The 20,404-nt window shown below is 34.1% G+C and overlaps 4 protein-coding genes across 8 annotated transcripts; 3 read left to right on the top strand and 1 right to left on the bottom strand.

The window, feature by feature from the left end:
• The first annotated feature begins 6,486 nt into the window (after positions 1-6,486).
• On the top strand, positions 6,487-7,931 carry LOC116344546 (peptidyl-prolyl cis-trans isomerase, rhodopsin-specific isozyme-like). The gene is made up of 6 exons (XM_031773158.1): positions 6,487-6,595; positions 6,664-6,874; positions 6,937-7,071; positions 7,147-7,253; positions 7,318-7,424; positions 7,485-7,931. Exons 1-6 carry the CDS (start codon positions 6,548-6,550, stop codon positions 7,624-7,626), a joined length of 750 nt encoding a protein of 249 aa, XP_031629018.1. The 5' UTR covers positions 6,487-6,547; the 3' UTR covers positions 7,627-7,931.
• On the bottom strand, positions 7,664-14,669 carry LOC116344544 (serine/threonine-protein phosphatase 1 regulatory subunit 10). Its single transcript, XM_031773156.1, has 5 exons — positions 14,200-14,669; positions 13,536-13,633; positions 13,119-13,393; positions 11,727-12,935; positions 7,664-9,414 (listed from the first exon to the last, which is right to left on the bottom strand). Exons 1-5 carry the CDS (start codon positions 14,200-14,202, stop codon positions 7,949-7,951), a joined length of 3,051 nt encoding a protein of 1,016 aa, XP_031629016.1. The 5' UTR covers positions 14,203-14,669; the 3' UTR covers positions 7,664-7,948.
• Positions 14,670-14,835: 166 nt separating this feature from the next.
• Positions 14,836-16,190, top strand: LOC116344545 (39S ribosomal protein L10, mitochondrial). Its single transcript, XM_031773157.1, has 2 exons — positions 14,836-15,109; positions 15,289-16,190. The coding sequence occupies exons 1-2, from the start codon at positions 15,088-15,090 to the stop codon at positions 16,092-16,094; spliced, it is 828 nt and encodes a 275-aa protein (XP_031629017.1). The 5' UTR covers positions 14,836-15,087; the 3' UTR covers positions 16,095-16,190.
• A 935-nt stretch (positions 16,191-17,125) lies between these two features.
• On the top strand, positions 17,126-20,077 carry LOC116344045 (homeobox protein Mohawk). 5 transcript variants are annotated; one of them, XM_031772416.1, is made up of 6 exons: positions 17,126-17,144; positions 18,384-18,429; positions 18,699-18,870; positions 18,929-19,300; positions 19,379-19,683; positions 19,743-20,077. In XM_031772416.1, exons 2-6 carry the CDS (start codon positions 18,386-18,388, stop codon positions 19,882-19,884), a joined length of 1,035 nt encoding a protein of 344 aa, XP_031628276.1. In that variant the 5' UTR covers positions 17,126-17,144; positions 18,384-18,385; the 3' UTR covers positions 19,885-20,077. The 5 variants fall into 5 exon arrangements, with proteins under 5 accessions (XP_031628276.1, XP_031628275.1, XP_031628277.1 ...); XM_031772415.1 differs by lacking the exon at positions 17,126-17,144 and adding an exon at positions 17,183-17,511 and having other exon boundaries at positions 18,702-18,870; XM_031772417.1 differs by lacking the exon at positions 17,126-17,144 and adding an exon at positions 17,183-17,511 and having other exon boundaries at positions 19,403-19,683.
• Positions 20,078-20,404: the final 327 nt, after the last annotated feature.

Raw genomic sequence — 20,404 nt, 5'->3', positions numbered from 1 at the left:
TTTTTTGCTCTTCACTTTTTTGGCGAAAATCCCTAGCAAATCGAAAGAATTTTCTCCGCGCAAAACCTCAGGAAATTACAATAAAATCGTTTTTTTTTTTTGGAAGTCACTTTTTGAGGCGAAAATCCCTAGCAAATTCGAATAATTTTCGCGAAAAAAATTTTCTCATCCAAAGCACAATTTTCTCATCGAAATGCATTCAAGGTTGGTTAAATTTTAAACATTTTGTGAAATCATTAAGGTGAAAAAGTCTTATTTATTTAAGAACTACTATATTAGTTTGGATTTCACGTCGGGTTTAATCTAAATATAATTTGATTTCAAATTTAGGCTAAATTTAATCTTTTAGGACTGTTATAAAGACTATAATGAAGACACGTTGAACATTTTAAGCAAATTAAATGTTTTAATTTTTGACATTGATTTCTTCATAATTCATTATTGTAGGTGGATTTTTGTAGGTTTTCGATTTTTGAATATTGGGTGTATCGATTAATTTTTACCGCTGACTGTTAGATGTCGCCACTTAAACTTGTATGAAGTTTGACAGGTGAATCCAATTGCATTTTGTACATGTGACATTTGCCAATCTAATTCAGAGCAGAAAGATTTATTTTCGACACAGTGTCATTATTTTTTTATCAATTCAAAATGGATCGCGATAAAATGTTTTTCCGAAGTGCTCTCCTTTTCTTATTTGATATGAAGAAAACTGCAGCTGAAGCGCAACAAATGCTTTCGGATACTTATGGTAAACAAGCTCCAGTAGATTCAAGCTGCAGAAAATGGTTTCAACGATTCAAAAGTGGTGATTTTGATTTGGAAGACAAAGAACGGCCAGGTCAGCCAAAAAAGTTCGAAGATACGGATTTGGAAGCATTACTCGATGAAAATCCATGTCAAACGCAAAAACAACTAGCATTGGAATTAAATGTCTCTCAATCAACCATTTGTGAACGTTTACACGCAATGGGAAAGATTCGAAAGCTAGGAAAATGGGTCCCACATCAACTGAACGAAAATCAACTCAAAGCACGAATCGAAGCATGCAAAAAAAAAATCTTGTCGGGCACAAAAAACATAGTTTTTTGTATCGAATTGTCACGGGCGATGAAAAGTGGGTCTATTACGACAACCCCAAACGTAAAGGAGCGTAGGTTGATCCAGGCCAACCAGGACCATCGCAGTCAAAACGAGACATTCATTGCAAGAAGGTCATGCTGTGCATTTGGTGGGATCAAAAAGGTGTCGTGTATTATGAGCTGCTAAAACCAGGTGAAACGGTTAAAGCCCAACGCTACCGCATGCAATTAATCAAAATGGAGCATGCATGGAAGATTAAATCGATTGAATGTGATTTTACGAATCTGTGAATATGAAATGTAATTTTACGAACTAGGCGGGGATATTTTGTCTGGTGATGGTCGTGGTTCGGTAAGCATTTATGGAAAGTATTTTGAAGATGAAAATCTAACAGTGGATCACTCCGGCCCCGGTTTAATTGGCATGGCAAATGCAGCAAAAGATAAAAACGGTTTGCTAAATTATTAGAAACTAGCAATCGGTAGGTACTCGTATTAAGACAACATATTAGCTTCAGGAAACATGGTTCCCTACTAATCTCACACACCACGCTCCCTTCAATCCGGTGTAATTGTCCGGTGCATTTTTCCTGGGGTGATTTTTAGCCCTGAAAAGAACTGTTTTTATACGGTTTGGATTAATGATGGCTTGTCGAGCAGATCATTCTGCGTTTTATATGCGGTTCGCGCATATTTCTGTGCTTGCCTAAATACGCTAGGTAGCATAGATATGCCAAGCATAGCCGCAAACGCAACCGACGCATCGCCGTTCACTCTATATGAACAATACACATGTTCGTTTATGCAGACGACCGTGCGCATACAATATAGCTCGAATCAAATGGTGACGGGTGCGTTGCGGCTTGCGTCTCCGCTATGCTTAGCATAGCTATCAGGCATAGAAATATGCGCGAACCGGTCACTGGTGCCCGGTGTGTTTTTTTTTATTCTGAACCCAGATGTACTTTGATTACTTCATCTTCATCTGAATAACAGTATGCCACTATTTGGTATTTCAAGAAAATCGAAGAATAATTTTTCGGCGTAAATTGATCTCATGTCAATGAATTCCACAGCAATGAAATCCCTACTACCGTGCTAGATGGTGTCGATACGAGTGGACGGATTTTTAAATTTATTTGAACGACGCCATGTTACTATACTTGTCTATTACAACGTACATGTAACAGAAGAAACACACAGTCCATGTCCTCGCTAGTGGACATAAACGATTTGAACCGTCAATGTGAACTAGATCAAGTATAGAACTTTACATAGGATCATATACGATGAATATGGATTACACAGTCTGTTTCAAAATACCGTCACCAATGTCGACACCATTTGACATCAAAATTTTGACAGTAAAAATATGTGTTATTGTTGTTGTCGTTTCATTGCTGTGATGAATTCAATTCGACGGTCAGGATATTTTTCCTTAAACTCCTCCACATCGGTTGTCATATAATTCACTACCTCACTTGCACATAATTCTTCTTTGAACATTTTTTTTCCAGTATTTTTGTAACCCATTATTTCACTTGATCTGTTGTTATACCGTTTTTAAAGGTATATAAACGTCTTTTTTTCTCAATTTGTATTTAATAATGTAAGGTAGTAATGTTATACGCTTGTTCAGGTGCTGCACTGATCCACCCTCACCCCATTGATTTTTTTCGTTTTTGTCGTCGTTCATTTTTATTTTTTTCCCGTTTTTAACAAAAAAGATGTTGATTTTTGTTCGAAGTTGTTTGAAGAACGGAAAAACTTTAAACAACATTACCCGTACCTCTCTCTTCACTGCAAAAAATCTACTACCACATTTATATACGAGTGTCAATAATACGCAGGTTTATTTACATTTGTACATAAACCTAACCTAAAATGTCAATAGATGAAATATGAAACTACTAAAAATATTTGATTGTGTAATAACTTTGAAGTAGTAGTTTGACATTTCATTTATTGACATTTTTGGTTTAGTTTATTTACAAATGCTAGGGGGTAGACACCTATGAATCCAGTGTGAATTATTTGATTTCTATGAAATCTTTGATTCTTGCGATTTCGGTGATTTCTCGATTCCAAACCTCAATATTGGACATAAAATACACTTATATACAAAGCTAATTTCACTGTGTTAGTGTGTGCCTATAGTAGAAGTCGCACACATAGTGTGTGTGCGGTACAAAATACACAACATTTGACAGAAATCAAAGAAATCACAAAAATTGAATTCTGCGATTTCTGTGATTTTAATGATTTTTGTGATTTCTGTGAGTTTTGATTCCACGTGTCTACCCCCTAGTACAAATGTATATAAACCTGCGTATTATTGACACTCGTATATAAATGAAGTAAAAGATTTCTGGCAGTGTTGATGGCTATAGAGGTTAAATATGGACAGTTCAATCGGGCGAATTGAACTCCAAAGGAACCCTGTTCATTTAGATGTTATTCAATTAACGCCCACCCACCCACACAAAAATGAATTGTGTGTGTTCCTTGTAGTAACTATTTTCGTTTCCATACGTTATAATAATTGATAAAAATACTAAGAGTAATTAAACTCAATTCTGCTCTGACACAGAGTAAATTTTGGAATTGTACTTAAAATGCGCAAATGTGCACATATTTACTCTGGATTGTGAGTGATTTCAAAAACTTTTTGAGAGATTAGTGAACAAAAAAATGTCTGTTATTGCTGTTGTTATTTTTATTATTTTTTATATCTTTCTCGTTTACAATACAAGCTTCTATTTCGTGTCGTTATGGTGGTTTCTGGCGCCTGAATACCATCAGTTAGATTAAAATCGCCAATGACATTCATCTAGACTTGAATCAATGTCGAACAAAAAGTTTTTATTCATTATTATCTTTATTTTATTAGCTATGGATTCATGTTGAGAATCATTTTGTTTGACACACTTTAAATCAAATGAAAACATTTTTTTTTGTTTTATTTCAAAAATGACTCGAATTCGCCATCTGCTGCATATTTTTGCAATCAATTCATTCACAAAAACAGTGTATCAATAGAATTGACATTGTATCGATTCATATCAGATGAAAAAAAAATTCAATATAATATAACTTCGTATTACATTACTACCTGTTTTTTATCTAAAATTGTTTAAATTATAAAGTTTATGAATAGACCAAGAGCCACTCTAACAAGTAACTTTTTTTTTGCTTTATGTCAGAAAACTATATTGAACCATGCAGCTAGACATACACTAAACAAAAAATTTTACGTCTGTCATTACAGCCACCCACTTCGCGAAATCTGCACTATTATTCGCGGATAGAAAACACATCTATATCTATAAATCAGAAAGTATGTATGTATGTATGTATGTCCGGGGTTGGCGTCCAAACGCCTCAACCGATCCGGATGAAAGTGGTACTCGATGAAGATCCATGCCAAACGCAAGAAGAACTCGCTAAATCATTGGGAGTAACTCAAGCAACAATTTCACAACGTTTAAAAGCATTAGGGTTCATCCAAAAATTTGGAAACTGGTTGGCGCACGAATTGAAACCGAGAGATGTTGAAAGACGTTTTACCATCTGTGAAATGCTGCTCGCAAGACAAAAAAGCAAGTCATTTTTGGATCGAATTGTTACGGGCGATGAAAAGTGGATCCACTACGATAACCCAAAGCGAAAAAAATCATACGTACGACGCGGCGTACCAGGATCATCGCAAGCAAAGGAAGATATTCATGGTTTCAAGGTAATGCTCTGTGTTTGGTGGGATCAAAAGGGTATCGTGTATTATAAGCTGCTGGAACCGGGTGAAACAGTCACAGGAGATCGCTATCGACTACAACGAAGCGATTGAAGCGAGCATTGGACAAAGATCGGAAAGAATGGAGGGAAAAACACAACCGGTTAATTCTTCAACATGACAATGCTCGGCCACATATTGCAAATGTCGTCAAACACTACTTGTCGGCAATAGGATGGGAAGTTCTACCCCACCCGCCGTATTCACCAGACATTGCTCCTTCTGATTACTACATGTTTCGAACGATGCAAAACGAATTGGCAGGCAAACGCTTCACTTCTTCGGAGGAAATCGCAAATTGGGTCGGTTCGTGGTTTCGTTCAAAACATGAATTGCCTGGAAAATGGGAAAAAGTAGTGGCTAGCGATGGACAATACTTTGAATAAAAAAATGTGTACCATGTTCTTGAAATAAATGCCCAATTTCAGTGAAAAATCCTTACGTTTTAATTTATACTTCCAATATTATATATATGATTTTTGTACATTTTTATTTCTCAATATTTCAACTAAAAGACGAGAAAATTGTGCTTTAATTTTCCATGAATTTTGACAGTTCGTATACAAATGTATTTCAGAAAACCATAGTAGATTTATTTAATTTTTTGTGATTTCGAATCCATGTGTCTTGCCCCTAGTATAAGCTGCACCAAATTCCTACGTCGATTTCAACAAACAATCAACAGTATTGATGACGTATATAAATTATATGAAATTGGAATCGATATTAGAACAACTAGATTATTTTGGATGCCATTCACTGATTGTTGGCAATAGATCGATTGGGTACCTAACTATAGTTCACTATCAGGGATACCTGATTCCAAATTTGTAATACACCTAAGTGAATCTAGATCATAGGTTGTTATAAAGAAAGTTCGATTTAAAAATTATGATTGTAATTGTTTATTTCGATGATTTTTATCTATTTACAATATTTTCTTTTTGAGCTTATATTACTTGAATGCGATACAATTTAAAATAATGCAAAATCACCATGACAAATCAAACTTGTCGCAAACTGTTTCAAATTCCATAAATCGCTTCACGAACATATATGCATATTTTCTTTATAAAAAATGGAAATATTTCTAATTTAGTCCAAATTTAATCTTTTAGGACTGTTATAAAGATAACATATAACATATATAATCAAGACACGTTGAACATTTTAAGCAAATTAAATATTTTAATTTTTGACATTGATTTCTTCATACTCCATTTTCATTGTAGGTTTTCGATTTTTGAATAAAAAGTGAGATTTTTGTATTATGAAAACAAACATCAATACAAAGAAACACCAACATAAATGTACAGAATGTGTGACATTTATCACAGAACAACTACAGAAATATCGATTGATTCGTTGCTTTAACTACGTCATTTAATATTCTAAAAGTATGCCTTATAATCTGTTGTTGGATTTTGAATGGCTTCTGCTTCTGCAAGGTGATTCCATGCGGTAACAAAACTGTTTGTTCCTATGACAATTTGTAGTCTATACATAATAGTTATCGCTTCTATGTTCATCATCATAATCACCCTGTTAAATGCAAAATCAAGACATTCAAACTAACAATAATGGTGCATCGTATGTTGTCCATTTTCAGTCCCTATTTTCTTTCCAAAGAGAAAACATTATTATATTTAACAAGTTTAAATTGAAGCTATCAAAAATGATACATAAAAGTGCAGTTGTGTTTTTGTTGACCACAATTATAATGGTAAAATGATGAAATACAAAGAAAAAAGAAATTCTTCATTTCGTAAATATAAAAAATTTAAAATTTAGGTTCAGGCTGCACATTTTAAAGTAACTTCCCAGATTAATTTGGACATTTCAATTGATAATAAGAGCATTGGCACCATAACCGTTGGTTTATTTGGAGATGATTCACCAAAAACTGTGGAAAATTTTCGACAAATTTGTCTTCAAGGGATCAATGGACGATCTTACAATAATACACGATTCCATCGTGTGATAGACAGATTTATAATTCAGGGTAAATTCGATTGAATGTGATTTTACGAATCTGTGAATATGAAATGTAACTTTACGAACTAGGCGGGGATATTTTGTCTGGTGATGGTCGTGGTTCGGTAAGCATTTATGGAAAGTATTTTGAAGATGAAAATCTAACAGTGGATCACTCCGGCCCCGGTTTAATTGGCATGGCAAATGCAGCAAAAGATAAAAACGGTTTGCTAAATTATTAGAAGAAAAATGAAAAGAAATTAATGGTTCTTTTTACTTTTTGTTGACTCAAAATGTCAGGTTGTCAGTTTTATATTACAACAATGGAATCACGGTGGCTTAATGGAAAACATACCATTTTTGGAAAAGTGGTGAATGGTGCCGCGTATGTACATGTTATTGAAAAGGTATTAAATACGTTTGGAATCGGTTTTGATTGCATAAAATCTATTTAAAAAAAATCGCCTTCAGTCTGCCACAGATGAGAGTCGAAGGCCGATAAAGGATATTGTAATTACGAAGTGCAGTGATCAGCCGATGTTTTCGTCATACTATTATGTCAGCGATAATCCATACGAGTGAGTTTCCTCCATGGACAAACAAGTAAATCAAATTTCGTTGAAACAATTTTTTTTCAGTTTATACGCATGGATAAGAGCTTCAGCAATTCCATTGGGATTTAGCTTTGGCGTGCTGGGACTTTTCCATTTACTCATTCGAAAGCTAGATAGAATATCAAAAGCAAGTGAAGAATTCGAGAAGGAGCAGAAGTCCAAATAAAACGCTGTTTTTTTTTCAATTTCAAGTATCGTATATAATTCGGTTTTAATCAATTTAAAATTTAATTTCCATCTTGTAGATTAAGATGCCTTAAGAACTATTTATGTTTGGGGTCTATAAAAGAATGATTTTACGTTATTGTAACAATGTAACATGAACTAACTAAAACATGTGTGTATAGAATTTAGAATACATATTTAAATTCATGTACAATCGAACATATAATGGTTACAACATAATTTGTTATTCCGCCGTTTGGTTCTGTGTGTTGCTTAAATGTTAAATAAAACTAAAATAAAAGCGAAACAAAAAAAATAATAATCTAAAATTTCTGTCCCGAATTTTCGCCTGGGTGTAAAAATTTACAATTTTTTCCATGTCGACAAAAGCCACGTTGGAATTGTTTACATATTCGGCGCTGATTCGTATTCCAATTCTGACGTTGATTGCTATTATTATTCATTTGACTGGCTTGCCAATTATTGTTGGGCCCATTATTACCACCCACGCCGCCTGGTCCAAACCAATTGTTTCCGCCGGCGCCACCAACACGATTGCCACGATTATCGTTCATCATTGGTGGCATACCCGGTGCAAAATTATTCATAAAACCCATATTATTGGGTGGCAATTGTCCCATGATCGGTGTCATGGTTGGTGCATTAAATGGATGCATTGGATTCATGTTCATTGGATTTATTTGATTCATTGCATCTGGTGGCATAATGAGGCCAATTTGTGGCGGTCGAATGTTCATCATATTGTTTTGTGCTGGCCAATTTAGTTGATTAAATTGATTGAATCCAATGCCAAGGCCATTCATGTCATCAAGATTGTTGGACGCTTGATGCGGTGGAGATCCTTTTGGTTCGGGCCATGGCATATTTGTGTAATCGTGTATGGTGTCTGTATTTCCGGTGATATCAAACAACGGTATGGTGGGTGCTTCAACATTTTGGAATGTAACCACGTCGGGCTCGACAGGATTGTCTGGTATCATTGCTCGATTAAAGTAGATTGTTTTCAGGCACGTTTTTTCACGTTCAGCTTGAACTTCACATTCTTTACTCTTCACCACATGTTCGGGCACATCATCAACCAAAATTAATGGCACCCATTGCATTTGCTCGGTCATTGCATCATCAGCGTTCACTTTTCGGCTACTTAAAAATGCTTCACGTTCATTCACACGTTCAATTTGTTTCATATCCACAAATGCTTTTGTCACATTTACTCGTTCGGTTTCATCCAATTCAAAGTATCGGACTTCTTCGAGTGATTCTTGTGGCTTCCATCGCAATGATTTCTTTGGACCTCTGCGTCGATGGATTGTTAAAACACCAGGTGGACCGTTGGGTCCGCAACCAGGTCCTGGCTCACGTTTAATTTCTTCCTCTGGTTCTTCGGGTGAATCTCTATTTTCACTTGCTGCATTTTCACCACTTTGTGGTTCTTCCGTTGCATCGTCGACGATTTTTGATTTCTTCTCTTTTGTTTCTTCGTCATCATCAGGGGTGACCAAACCGTCGACTTCTTTTTTGATTGATTCAGAATTATTTGGTGAAACCTCTTTGTTCTCACTTTCTTCCAGTGTGTCCTGATAGAAACGTAATGGAGCGGCAGTCACTGTTTTAATCGACTCTTTACTATCTTTTGTTGCAGACGTTTTTTCGAAACTTGTTTCCGCATCCTTTGCACTTGGGATTCGCTTACGTTTACGCACCTCTTTCTTTGTCGTTGCTGCTGAAATCGCATCCATAAACATATCAGATTCGACTAAAACTGATGCTAAACATGAAAAAACGTAACAAGAAGAAAACAAATTATGATTAGATTTTTTTGATATATAATAAAAGTATTAATAGAAATAATGTGGCATTTAAGGAACTTGTTTCTATATGATGATGATAACGACGCAATTATATGTGAAAAGGCGTTGTCTTTATGTGATCTGTTGAAAAAAATAAAAGAGGTAAAAGAAATAATCGAATGTCATAGGTAAACAATGCCTTTTTTGCATTCAAAAAACAATTAAACATTTTTATACGATCGATGTGTTTTTAAATTGAATGAGATATTACAATTCTCGATACAATTTCACAAATGATACGATAAAATTGGCATGAACGGGGCTTTATTTTCAATTTTTTTAAAAACGATCATAAAACGTACGTTAGAAAGGCATAAATGCGTGCATACACACTTAATGGCATTTTAAATCTTTGACATTGGGATTCACGCGTGCCAATGATGAATCATCACTAGAACAGTTGTTCAATCTGAATACATATTCGGACACACCAAAGAACATAGTAAACAATATAAATTCAAGCGAATATTTCAGCATCATTTTCATTTGATAAAATGTGTGTGTCTTCTTCCATCAAAATCTCTGTTGTAATAAATTATTAAATAGACGTGAAAAAAATCGAGAAAAATATTTCAAATAATCATGTGTGTTCAACGTATATTCACAATAGCGATTGCAATTTTTCCAAATGTTGTGCGAATTAATTCAGAATTTTTCATGTCCATTATGTTTTGTTGTGATATATGGATAAAATAACATATGTATGTCAAGAGATACACTGATTTAAAGTCCTCAATGAACATGGACTCGATGCAATTCGGCATTATGACAAATGACAACGATCAATCGGAAATGATGAAATGTGCTTATTTCAACACATAGTTTGCCTACTAAATCATAAATGATTGAGATATCACATCCACTTAAAAATACGCTTAATTACTTTAATCTTCGTTTCGACCGTTATTTTTCGGTAGACTAAAGAACAGTTGAGATAAATAAAGCTCGACATGTCGTTGTCCACATAGATCACTTTGTTGTGAGATGTACAAAGAAAGATATGTTCTTCATTCTGATGAATGAGTTCAGCTTAACTCTTAAACTTGTATTTATTAATCGATTTCACGTGGATCACAGAGAATGTAAAGCTGAATCATCACATATAGAGTCATTGATTGATATAGTAGCTTGAATTTGTAAATTGATCGACAAACAGTTGTCGAAAAAAACACATGCATTGACATTTCGTTTGTTTACTCTGTTCGTTTCGCTTTAAAAAAAACTGTTAATATATTACCCAACAACCAAGGTAATTATAGTGCCAATACAATTCCACACGTTGTGTACTTGATTGTTTATTCATTTGAAATCATTATGTACTTGCAAAATTGTCTAAACTACAAAACTATAGCCTAAGAATGATGAACACGTGCCATCGGCTAGGGTCGCAATCACCACTCAAACCGCAAACACCGTTGACATTTTTCTTTTCTTTTGGTGTACAGCATTTATTCGCTCCTGGATTGTTCCGATTTGCAATCAGATTCGGTTTGCTTTTAAACACGCAAACCACACAAAATAAATAGCACGACTATATTTACATTTACGCTCTTACCTCTCTGCAATATGGCATTGAGTAAGAAGAAACAGAGAATTTGGCGCGTTGTGTACTGTCAACATTCTCGTGGATTTCATGCAATTGTGTCACAGCACATAGCCTACGCGCTCTTTGCGATTCGTTATTTTATTTAATATATAATGCGTTGCTGTTTCGTGGCCATTGCGGCCCTAGACATTAGGCTTTTTATCAGTTTCACTTGTATTTTAGCTTTTTTTTTTATTTAAACCTTTATTTTCATTTATTTTGAGTGTGGCAAAGTTGCGGGCAATTACATGCTCACGCAAAAATGGTACACACACATATACTATCCTGTATAATGGGGGAAGATGAAAGTTTATTTGATCTCTATATGTATTTCTTTCGAATGTATGTTAAGAATTAATTTTTGTTTTGTTCGTAAATAAAGTAGAGTAAAAATAGTTGATCTGTAAAAAGATAGCGATTTTTTTTGTGTATTAAAAAGTAAAAAGGAGGTCGTATACTTATAGCTCAGCCATATTTTTTTCAAAAATTTGGCACGTGTGCACACACAAATCCGTTTGCTATGTATTGACATACACTCACACAAATACAATCGGCCCTTTCACATAATTGCACCTGAGATCATCACGACCTGGGAATGAACAAAACAAGCCCGATTAGTTAATTCATATTCAATGAGATACTTACGTTTTGGTTTTGCTGGTATTAGTTTTATGGTTCCTGGTTTTTCGACGATTGGCGATGTGGCTAATTTGATTTTCTTTTCGGCGGCTTCTTTGGCAGTGTTTGTCGGCGATAGAGATCGTTTTGGAACGACTGGGATGCCATTTGTAGGCACTGTAGCTGGTTTCTTTAGGTCACGCCTTGATGGTGGCGGTGGTGCTTCTTCGGCCAAACCATGACTTCTGAATTGAGAATTATACGTTTTAACGGTTTTTGGCCGATTTTCCGTATCTTTACGCACTTCAATCGATATGGATTTCTTTTTGCTTGGCAATGCTGCACTTGATGGTTCAGTGGTACTTGATTTCTTCGCCGGATCAGTAGATCCATCTGACGAATTTGTTTTCTTTGGGATTTTTCCGACCTTTTCAAGGGATTTTGGTTGAATTTTCGCCAATGTATCTTTATCCTTTTCAGCTTGTGTCTTTGACGATTCCGATTTTTTATCTTTCGAACTGCTTGAACTAGAGCTAGAAGATTTCGATGATGATTTGTGTTTGTCACGGCTGCTGCTCGATGACGATGAACTGGTTTTGTGACCGCTTGATGATGACGAACTGCTCTTATGCGATTTACTACTCGACGATTTTGCACTAGAACTACTACTATGTTTTGAGGACGATGACGATTTGCTACCGCCCGAACTTCGGTGTGATGACGATGAAGAAGAACTTGATTTCTTATGTTTATCGTGATGATCTTTGCTCTTGTCACGCTCTTTGCCATCTAATCTTTTATCGTCTTTTGTTTTGTCGGTGCGCATCGATTTCGATGAACGTGATTCTTCTGAATCGGATTCTCTGTAATCATGGTTGCCATTCTTTTTCGGTGATGAATCGCTTATCTTAGCTAATCCGTCTTTCATTGTAATTTTGAAAACAAAATTGCCATCACTCTCATCAACATTCGCACAACCAGTCATATCATCATCCTCATCATCAATAATATTTTCATTTATTTGAGACTCACACAAGCTAAGTTTTACAGTATTCAAATTGTTGCCTGCTTGGTCTAAACTCTGATCACTAAACATTTCAACCGGCTTATTAATAATTTGAGTTTGAGCATTTTGCAGATTTTCTTTATTAAATACATTTGAATTTTGACTAGGAGTTTCGCCACGTGCTATCTTCAACCACTGTTCAACGAGTCTCGTTGCCAATATACGCACACCTGTTGGAAATAAACGAAATTCCATTCAATACATTAATAAACATCACATGAATTTGTCACACGAAAAAGCTATGTGATTTGAATAAAAAGGAATCTAAATACTTGAAATATTCTTTTTATTTTTATAAATATTTTGAAATTTTTGGCTAAATAAAAGATAAAAAAAAGTATATATTCACTTACCTTCATTCTCTTCTTCACGTGACAATCCTTTAACCATTTTGGGTGCGGAATTACTCTGTAATCGCGGCACGTCGACTGGGCATAAAAGTAATAGTTCCAATAATTCTTGCACTAATGGCCAATTCTTCGTAATGATTCCGTCGTCAAGCCAAGAATGCACCAATGGCCATCCACCAACGTCCATAAATTGTCCCAATAGTTCAGTATCCGTACATTTCAGAATTTGAATATAAATACATTTTGAAACGAGTTTCTTTGAATATTTTGCCATTAATCTACAGATAATGAAAATGTTGCAAATTAATTAAAATCGAAATCGATAAAATGTGAAAAAGTTTTGGTTTAAAAAATTATCTTATCAAAATGTGATTTTGAAAAAAAAAAAAAACGTTGGGAAAATGAAAAAAAAAATATTACCCAGCAAGCCTTTTCACTTCAGGCGCACTACGAATTCCTCCATTTGGCGATAAAAGTACACCAATACAAGATAATAATTTCACAGGATCAATGCGTGGCTGTAACATTGGGAAAAAACACTATTTAGAAATCAAATATTCACAAATAAAAAAAAATTAACAGGAATGCCACGTATATATGTCATTCACGCAACGACTTTCAAATAGCAAATATGCCGATTTGGGCGAGAAAAAATAAAATTAGTGCTGGCAAAACTTTGATTATATAGAAAAACATCTGACATTTGCATGTGTTCAGAATATTAATAAAATTGCGCTCAAAACACACCCATCGTGTGAGAGCGTATTTCAAATTTTTCCATTCCAAACTTTAAATCTACTACACACGTATGCACAGTTTTGTGTTCATGTCGACGATCTAGTACTTTTCGGACATTTCATTAGACGTTCGCAGTGTAAAGCGAACAGGAAATATAGGCGATGCTTATAAAAAAAAGTCAATTATATAAATGTACGTAGTAGCCGTAGCCGTCGTCGTTTGCACACATACACACAAACACTCAATCAATGTTTTCTCATATGTTTTATTTTTTCGTTTAAGCCAGAAATAAAAATGAAAATGCTTAAAAGATTTGGAAGATATTTTATTTTAGTTGAAAACATACCATTTTAGACCTAATGAAATATTCATTCACATTCAAATACAAGCCATACAATCAATGGAATTTATGGCATTTGATGAAGTTAAATAGGTCTTGAGACAAAAAAAATGTACAGTTTCTTTCTCTGTTTCTTCGTATGACAAAAACCAAGATGGCGGAGACCTTCACTTTTTTTGATTACCCGTAATCACTTTCACAAATCAATCGACATTGAATCAACACTCTCAATATAAAAAAATATTTTTTTTCTCTTGTTAATTTTGTATGTCTTTTTTATATGGTCAATGCTTTAAGCTAATGAAATTGCTTGTTCTTAATTTAATAAAAAAAAATCTCATTAAATAAAATCTTTTTCCAATAGAATCGCAATAGAAATATGTGTCTCGATTAGCATGAATATATATTTTTTTTCTTCATATAGTTTATGAGATACTGTGTGGCTGTGTGCTATTGCGTCTGAATTGTTCGATGACTTCTCCAAAACTGATTCAACAAAAAGGAAATGTGTGGTGAACAGTGTTGCCATTGGAGTTGTAAGCGCACAGCGACACACTCGTAAACGTTTGACCAATGGATGCGTTCTATTCACATTCATTCTTTGCTTTTTAATTAGAAAAAAATTGATTATTTCTCATGATTTTGATAGAGAATCGAAGAACAATATTTTAAATGAAACAAGTAGATGGAGACAACCTCAAATGTGACATATTTCAACATTCAAATAGTATTCGTATTACAAACAGAATGACAGTTCTATCGATGAAAAGCATGTTTTGACATTTTCTTTGGAAATGACAATAGAACACTAAAGACCACACACAACATTTATTTTTAACATTTTTCAATTATTTAATAAAAAAAATTATAAATAGCTTTGTCATTCGTTGGAAAATGAGTGCTTTATTTCAGAGAGGCAAGTAAATTTCATCAACTATATGAAAAATTTCTTTAATTTAAAAAAATCCGGTTTATTTAAAATTTAAAATTGAAATCAACCATAACCAAAAAAGCTATATCTTTTGCCGAATTTATGCTGAAATCAAAAAATGTTCCAATAATGTATGTAACAGATTATTTTTCTTTAAATTTTAGGATTGTTACAATCTGAAAAGGTTTTGGTGCAATGTAAACGATATGGAAGTAAAATAAATATACAACGACCCCGGCCACCGCATTACACTCGTAAATTGTTCAATGCGGTAACAGAGCCTGTATATCCGCGTAGAACTGCGATCGATTTGTGTTTTGAAAAACAAGCGTTGCAAAAGTTGGAAAAAGAAAAAGAGGAAAAATTGACATTGCATCAATATGATGCTATTCTGGCACGTGAATTGCATGGATTCTTTAATTCGGCCCAAATGATATTGATTTGTCAGAAAAATTCAATGAGTGCTTTCGATTATTTTAATTTTCGAGTGGCAATGCACAAGAAAAATATCAAAACAACAGTTTATGGACGAAAAATCATCAGAGGCGCTCTTGAAGATACCAAGTTTAGTTCACTATTACCATTGCTCAGTCAAACAACATACAATTGTATGCTATTTAGTGATGAATGGAATATCAAAGATGCATTGAATGTGTTGAAGAAAACGCAAAAAATGATTTTGCTGGCCGGTGTATTGGGCGATCGTTTCATGAGCCGAAGTGAATTGGAAAATTATGCCAAACTACCCGATTTACAAGTGTCACGAGCACAATTCGTGGCGACAATGAATTCGGTTGGCGGTCAACTTACAAATCATCTGCAGGCACATCAAAGTAATTTCGCTTACATGCTAGATGCACACGCTGAAGCATTGAAAACCGCTGATGCAAACACCGGCACATCGACAAGTGCGACCAATGAAAATTCACCAACAACAACAGAGACCACAACCGATGAAAAATCCACATAAAATACAAATGACGGTTTATGTTAAGAAATTCTAATGTGTACAACTTGTTACAGTCGAAATAAATTAAATAGAAAATAAAACTTTAAATTACACAAACTATCGATTGTTTTCACATGAAACAAATACATATTTTTTTCTGTCATAAATAATCGGAGATAGAGAGTCGGTTTCTTTCTTTCAGTCGCACTTTATTTCAGTTTCTTTGTTGATTTTATAAATAGCATTGAAATCAGGGAATGTATTTGTTGAAACATACATTAACATCGTGCATTTGATGATCGGCATCAACGAAATGTACCGTTCGTGCTCTTTTTTCCCATTCGGAAGTTATATTATGTGATTATTTTATTAAAAGCGAGATATTTGTTGAATGCACACGTATGTGTGAGCCGTTGGTGTAAAACCACTTGCATGTAAAAATAAAAACATTTGTTTTTGTCGTCGGCGGAACACGATTTTATCCGAAGGCAATTCTTTTTTGTGAACATATTATATGAATGCCATTTAATTTAGCGAATTAATTTCAAATGAACAATAAAAATTCATTTGGAAAATCTGTATGTTTTTATTCATGTTTTGAATGATGAGTCCCTCTTGAATGAGATGAAAAAGAAAAACATCGTTGAATGTTTTGAAAACAAGAAAATTAAACAAAGCATAAGCAATTGACGAGGTTGGTCGATTAATGTGAAGAAGAAAAAAACAAGACTACACGAAAGATGAAAGGAGAAACAGAGCTCAAATTAGTTGACCGAAAAAAAACAAACTACGGATCGTAAAACATCGCGCTTGTTCGCAGCACAAACACAACGACTATAAAATTGAAAGGATAAAAATCATAAGAGCAACTTTTGTTCTTGCTTCTTCGATGTGGTTATCATATGATTTCAATACATACAATGAGATGCGAAACGAACACACAATATTATGATAGCTTAACACCATGTTTTCCTCGAGATCCGTCACAATATTCGCATATATGTGTTTATTTTAAGTGGCTGTCATTCCCCATTCGGTTTGGCTTACTTCTGATTCACATCAGTATTTAAGGTATGTGCAATTTTTCTTTGACTTTCAGTCGATTCTAATCCATGTCTTGGGCATCTCCTCATAGAGTGCACCAAGCAAACATATCAACACACGAATTTTTCGTCATTTAAAATCAACGATAGAGAGCGAAATATATATCAATTTTTTTTAATGAGAAAACACGATTTTTGTGGTGTGCCAACAAAAAAGATAGATCAAAAATAGAAAACAAAGTCCAGTAACGGTAGTTTGAACGGTGCACAAGCCATAATCGTAGTGTGCAGATCTGATTTACTGAACTCTGTGTTGTTGTATTTAATTTTAAAATTTAATTCAATAAGAAAAACTAGTTTATTTTCGGCTGTGCTAATTTTAATGATAAAATTAAGTAAGTTGGAGGTGTTTGTTTTACAACTTCTACTCACTTCTTCTTCTTTGAATTATTCGTTTAAGTTGTTGTGACGCTTGTAAAAAATTCAAATTCCAATGAAAAAATAAGATATTCCATTTGAATTTTCACGTTATTGATGCACCTAGTATCATGTTTTCGTTAGAAGAAAAAGAAAACACAATTAAATAAGATAAAGGTCACCGAAAAATTATTTGTGTCACTTTTTTTCTTTTGGGAATTTATCTTTTTGCGCATGACCAATGACATCGAATAGATATGTGACTGGCCAAATGTGTCTTCCTAATCAAAACAATGAACAATTTACTCTGCTTGAAAGACAATTTTTTTTCGATTTCACCTCGTAATCTCAATATCATTGTAAAAAAATCCTTTCGATGTACAAGTCATATACAAAGTAACACACCTATACAAACATTCGTTGTTCGTTAATTGACAAACGACGAAAAAAAAAGAAAAAAAACATTGATTTGATTACGTATATATGAATGTGCGCGGGGGACATGAAATTATTGTTTTTCACAATCTCTCTTTCTTAAATGAAAACGCGAAAAATCGTCGTCGTCGCGAACATCTACATATGTAGTGATACAGGATCGACTATCGTCCGAAATGAAAGAAACACGAAACAAAATAAAAGACTGACGGGCAAGTGCCCGTTATAGTGTAGAAGTCGTGTTTTTTTGTGCGCATATTTTTAGACACATCACAAATGAAACTGTATTTTACAAGATTTCTGTTGTGTTTTTTTTTTATTGTCGCAATTTTCACTGTTTTCTTTCACCCAAAATAATCATCTTTTTTCTCTTTTCTCTTCTCTCTTTCTCTCACTTTGTATGTTGTCTTCATAGAAATGGATAGAGGTGCACGTCCCATTAGAAGTAGAAAACACAATAGGTTCGTTTCGCGTGTCTGTGTGTTTTTTTCGTTTGTTTTCATACATCATATCGCATGTAATTAAACATTTATTGTTTTGCTTGTGTATTTTTGAGCTTTTCCTAACTAATAAAGATTTTTCAAACAATCCAAAACGAATGTCCTTGAGAAAAAAAATCACCACTACTATTTGTCACTTTTCTTGAGTTTCTCACATTTGTTTTTCTTTTGCTGAAAACTTGTAACTTGAAAAATCGAAATATTGATGATATTTATCATTTTTTCTTTAGAAGATCATGGACCCCTGTTCAAGGTGATTCAAATAGGCCAATCAAACGTCTTTTTACGCCAGAAATAAAACGAATGCTAAAAGATTGGCTGGTACGACGACGTGAGAATCCATATCCATCACGCGAAGAAAAAAAATCCTTAGCACAAAAAACTGGCTTGACTTATATTCAGGTAAATCGTCTATGTTCTTTATCATAATTGCAATGTCTCATCATGTTTTTCCTTACAGATTTGCAATTGGTTCGCAAACTGGCGTCGAAAATTGAAAAATGCCGGAAAAGAACCGCAAAAAAATACATGGGGCCATCTTATCAAAAACTACAATAATAATGCACGCGGAAATGTGGAACAATTCAGTATTTGTTCAAGCGATAGCATTTGGGAAGATGAAGAACGTCGCAATGAATATATTGATAGTAAAATTGGCATAAAACGTACAATGACAAATTCACCCATGTATTTTAATAGTTTTATTCGATTCGATGAAAATGCTTATGTGAATGCAACGTACAAAACGAGTAACACCGATAAAAACGTCATACAATCAAATGTGGATGAAAAATGTGACGCCACAGACGTTTCAAACGAACAATGTTATCAGGTAAACAGGATATGTTGTATGTCATGTGAATTGAAAAATGTGAAATTACAATTTGATGGCTTATTACAATTAATACAGTTTGCTGGGATTGATCATTCACAGGTAAGCTCGACTACAAACAACAACAACATCAATGATTCTGTGGTGCACACAAAAGCAAACACGGATACAACAGAAACCGAATCGAAACAGCCACCGAATAATAATAATAATTGCTTCTCAAATCCAAAATATAAAAATCAAATTATGGAAAAATATCTACAAAGTCTGGATGGTAATGGCACAGGAGAGAGAAAAGGTGGACTCGAATTGTCAAAATGGCTTGAGAGCACCGCCAAATTTACACCCGACAAAAATAATTACATCGAATGGGACTCGAAAAAGTAAGCGAGAAATGTTTAACTCAATCAAACAGCAACTCAATAATGCATTTAATTTGTAGAATGTGTTCCAATAAAGAGGACTATCAAGATCAGTATATGGCCGAGAGTAATATGGGCAGTATTCATCAGAAAGATGAATTAGATGCCGCGGAAGCACTAACCTATCTTGCCGGAAATTTCAAAAGTCGATGGGTGAAATGAAGGCTTGTTATTGTGGAAGTGATTGAGCGATATCGTTTATTAACGCATTCCACCACGGAATCCTTAGCTACTCGAAATCTTAATCATTTTTAATTACATATACATATATATTTTTTTAAACTTATGCGAAGCAAACGAGAATTTTTAAGTACAATGATTGTTGAAATATATTTTTGTTGAGAATTTTACCAAATGTTGAGTTTTCGATGAATTTTTTCTGAGGATATTTTGAAGCATTTGAATCATTCAACCGAAAATGTTCAAAAAATCGAAATGCCTCCGCCTTTCCATAGATGGCGCGATTGTTTGTTGCGAATATATGTTTATTTTCATACATTAATTGATAGAAATCTCTTTTTTTACAAAACGAATTAATTTTTTTTTAAATTTTGTATTTATTATTCAAATAATCTTCTAATTATGTTTAAAAATGGAATAAGACCGCTTAAATGGTTTTGTGTTTGTTGTGAAACAGTACCATTTCAGTCGCCTCCGTTTGTCTCTCTCTCACTTAGATGTT

This window comes from Contarinia nasturtii, unplaced genomic scaffold (genome assembly GCF_009176525.2).
Source record: "Contarinia nasturtii isolate CC-2019 unplaced genomic scaffold, AAFC_CNas_1.1 Cnas_scaffold_1037, whole genome shotgun sequence".
NCBI classification, from domain to species: Eukaryota; Metazoa; Arthropoda; class Insecta; order Diptera; family Cecidomyiidae; genus Contarinia; species Contarinia nasturtii.
This window is presented reverse-complemented; position numbering and strand designations above follow the sequence as displayed.

Coding starts and splice junctions, on each gene's coding strand:
- LOC116344545 (XM_031773157.1), top strand. CDS start 15,088: ATGAGTGCTTTATTTCAGAGAG. Junction 15,110..15,288: donor GAGTGCTTTATTTCAGAGAG/GCAAGTAAATTT, acceptor TTTAAATTTTAG/GATTGTTACAATCTGAAAAG.
- LOC116344546 (XM_031773158.1), top strand. CDS start 6,548: ATGATACATAAAAGTGCAGTTGTGTTTTTGTTGACCACAATTATAATG. Junction 6,875..6,936: donor AGACAGATTTATAATTCAGG/GTAAATTCGATT, acceptor TTTACGAACTAG/GCGGGGATATTTTGTCTGGT. Junction 7,425..7,484: donor GTCAGCGATAATCCATACGA/GTGAGTTTCCTC, acceptor ATTTTTTTTCAG/TTTATACGCATGGATAAGAG.
- LOC116344045 (XM_031772414.1), top strand. Junction 18,430..18,698: donor AGAAGTAGAAAACACAATAG/GTTCGTTTCGCG, acceptor TTTTTTCTTTAG/AAGATCATGGACCCCTGTTC. Junction 19,301..19,378: donor CAAACGAACAATGTTATCAG/GTAAACAGGATA, acceptor CAATTAATACAG/TTTGCTGGGATTGATCATTC.
- LOC116344544 (XM_031773156.1), bottom strand. Junction 12,936..13,118: donor ACGTGAAGAAGAGAATGAAG/GTAAGTGAATAT, acceptor TATTTCCAACAG/GTGTGCGTATATTGGCAACG. Junction 9,415..11,726: donor AATACCAGCAAAACCAAAAC/GTAAGTATCTCA, acceptor TTTCATGTTTAG/CATCAGTTTTAGTCGAATCT.